General features: G+C 53.3%; 1 protein-coding gene across 1 annotated transcript; it reads left to right on the top strand.

Annotated features, from left to right (window-relative positions):
- Positions 1-588: 588 nt before the first annotated feature.
- Positions 589-957, top strand: ACA1_215420 (dihydro-6-hydroxymethylpterin pyrophosphokinase (HPPK), putative; the record flags this gene model as incomplete). Its single annotated transcript, XM_004337046.1, has 1 exon — positions 589-957. A coding segment is annotated over one exon (369 nt), but the record flags the coding sequence as incomplete, so codon positions are not given.
- Positions 958-966: the final 9 nt, after the last annotated feature.

The following is a 966-nucleotide window of genomic DNA, read 5'->3' as shown; positions in this document are numbered from 1 at the left end:
GATGCTGACGATGAATCTTTAAGTACACTCCGCGTTGCAGATTGTCTCCTCTTCTTCTGGCTGGGCACATAATCGGAATCAGAATCGGACTCCGATTCCGATTCCGATTCCGACACCGCAGAGGAATCCGTTCCTTGATTACTATCGTCATCCTCGCTGTTTCCGTCCATCTCGCTCATCGTAAATCTTGCAATGTGCTGCAATCTGTTATTGTTCCATAATTCGAGATATTTAAGGTATGTTGATGTTATTTGACGTAGAATTCGTCAGATTCCGAGAACGCATTTTTGCTCTTTTTTGTTTTTCTGTGGCGCCAAGTTTCTTTCCACTTCTGCGGCTGGCCGTCTGTCGCGTGCTTAGGATCTGGGCCTTACGACCTGCAACGAGAAGCTCGGCTGAGCTGTTGTGCTGTTTACGTGGCGTATCATTCCGCCCTCGACCTCGACCTCGACTCCGCTGTTTGTGCAACTTTTGCATAAACCATTACCCTCTACACGTTCGAGATTTTCGAAATCGGCCACAGATCAATCGCGATCAAAAATGAATCATCTCGCCCCCACATCAGCAACTTCTTCTACGTCCACGTCTATGCCGGCAAAGGACAAGATCTTCATCAAGGATCTGATGGTGCAGGCCATCCTGGGCGTCAACAAGGAGGAACGCGTGAAGCGGCAGAACATCAACATCAGCATCGTCATCTTCCACGACATCAAGCAGGCCGCCCTACACGACGACGTGCGGCACACCATCAACTACAGCCTTGTCTGCAAGGCCGTCGTGGCCTACACCGAGGACTCGCACCACTACACCCTCGAGTCCCTCTGCTCCGGCATCGCCAAGATCTGCTGCGTTCAGTTCGGCGCCGCCGAGGCCATCGTCCACGTCGAGAAGCCCTGCGCCCTCTCCCTCGCCCGATGCCCCGCCGTCGAGGTCCACCGCACCCGCGACTTCTTCCTGGTGCAGGAG

This window comes from Acanthamoeba castellanii (assembly GCF_000313135.1).
Source record: "Acanthamoeba castellanii str. Neff unplaced genomic scaffold scf7180000084758, whole genome shotgun sequence".
Classification (NCBI taxonomy): domain Eukaryota; phylum Discosea; order Longamoebia; family Acanthamoebidae; genus Acanthamoeba; species Acanthamoeba castellanii.
Note: the sequence above shows the minus strand (reverse complement) of the source record. Positions and strands in the feature narration are given on the sequence as shown.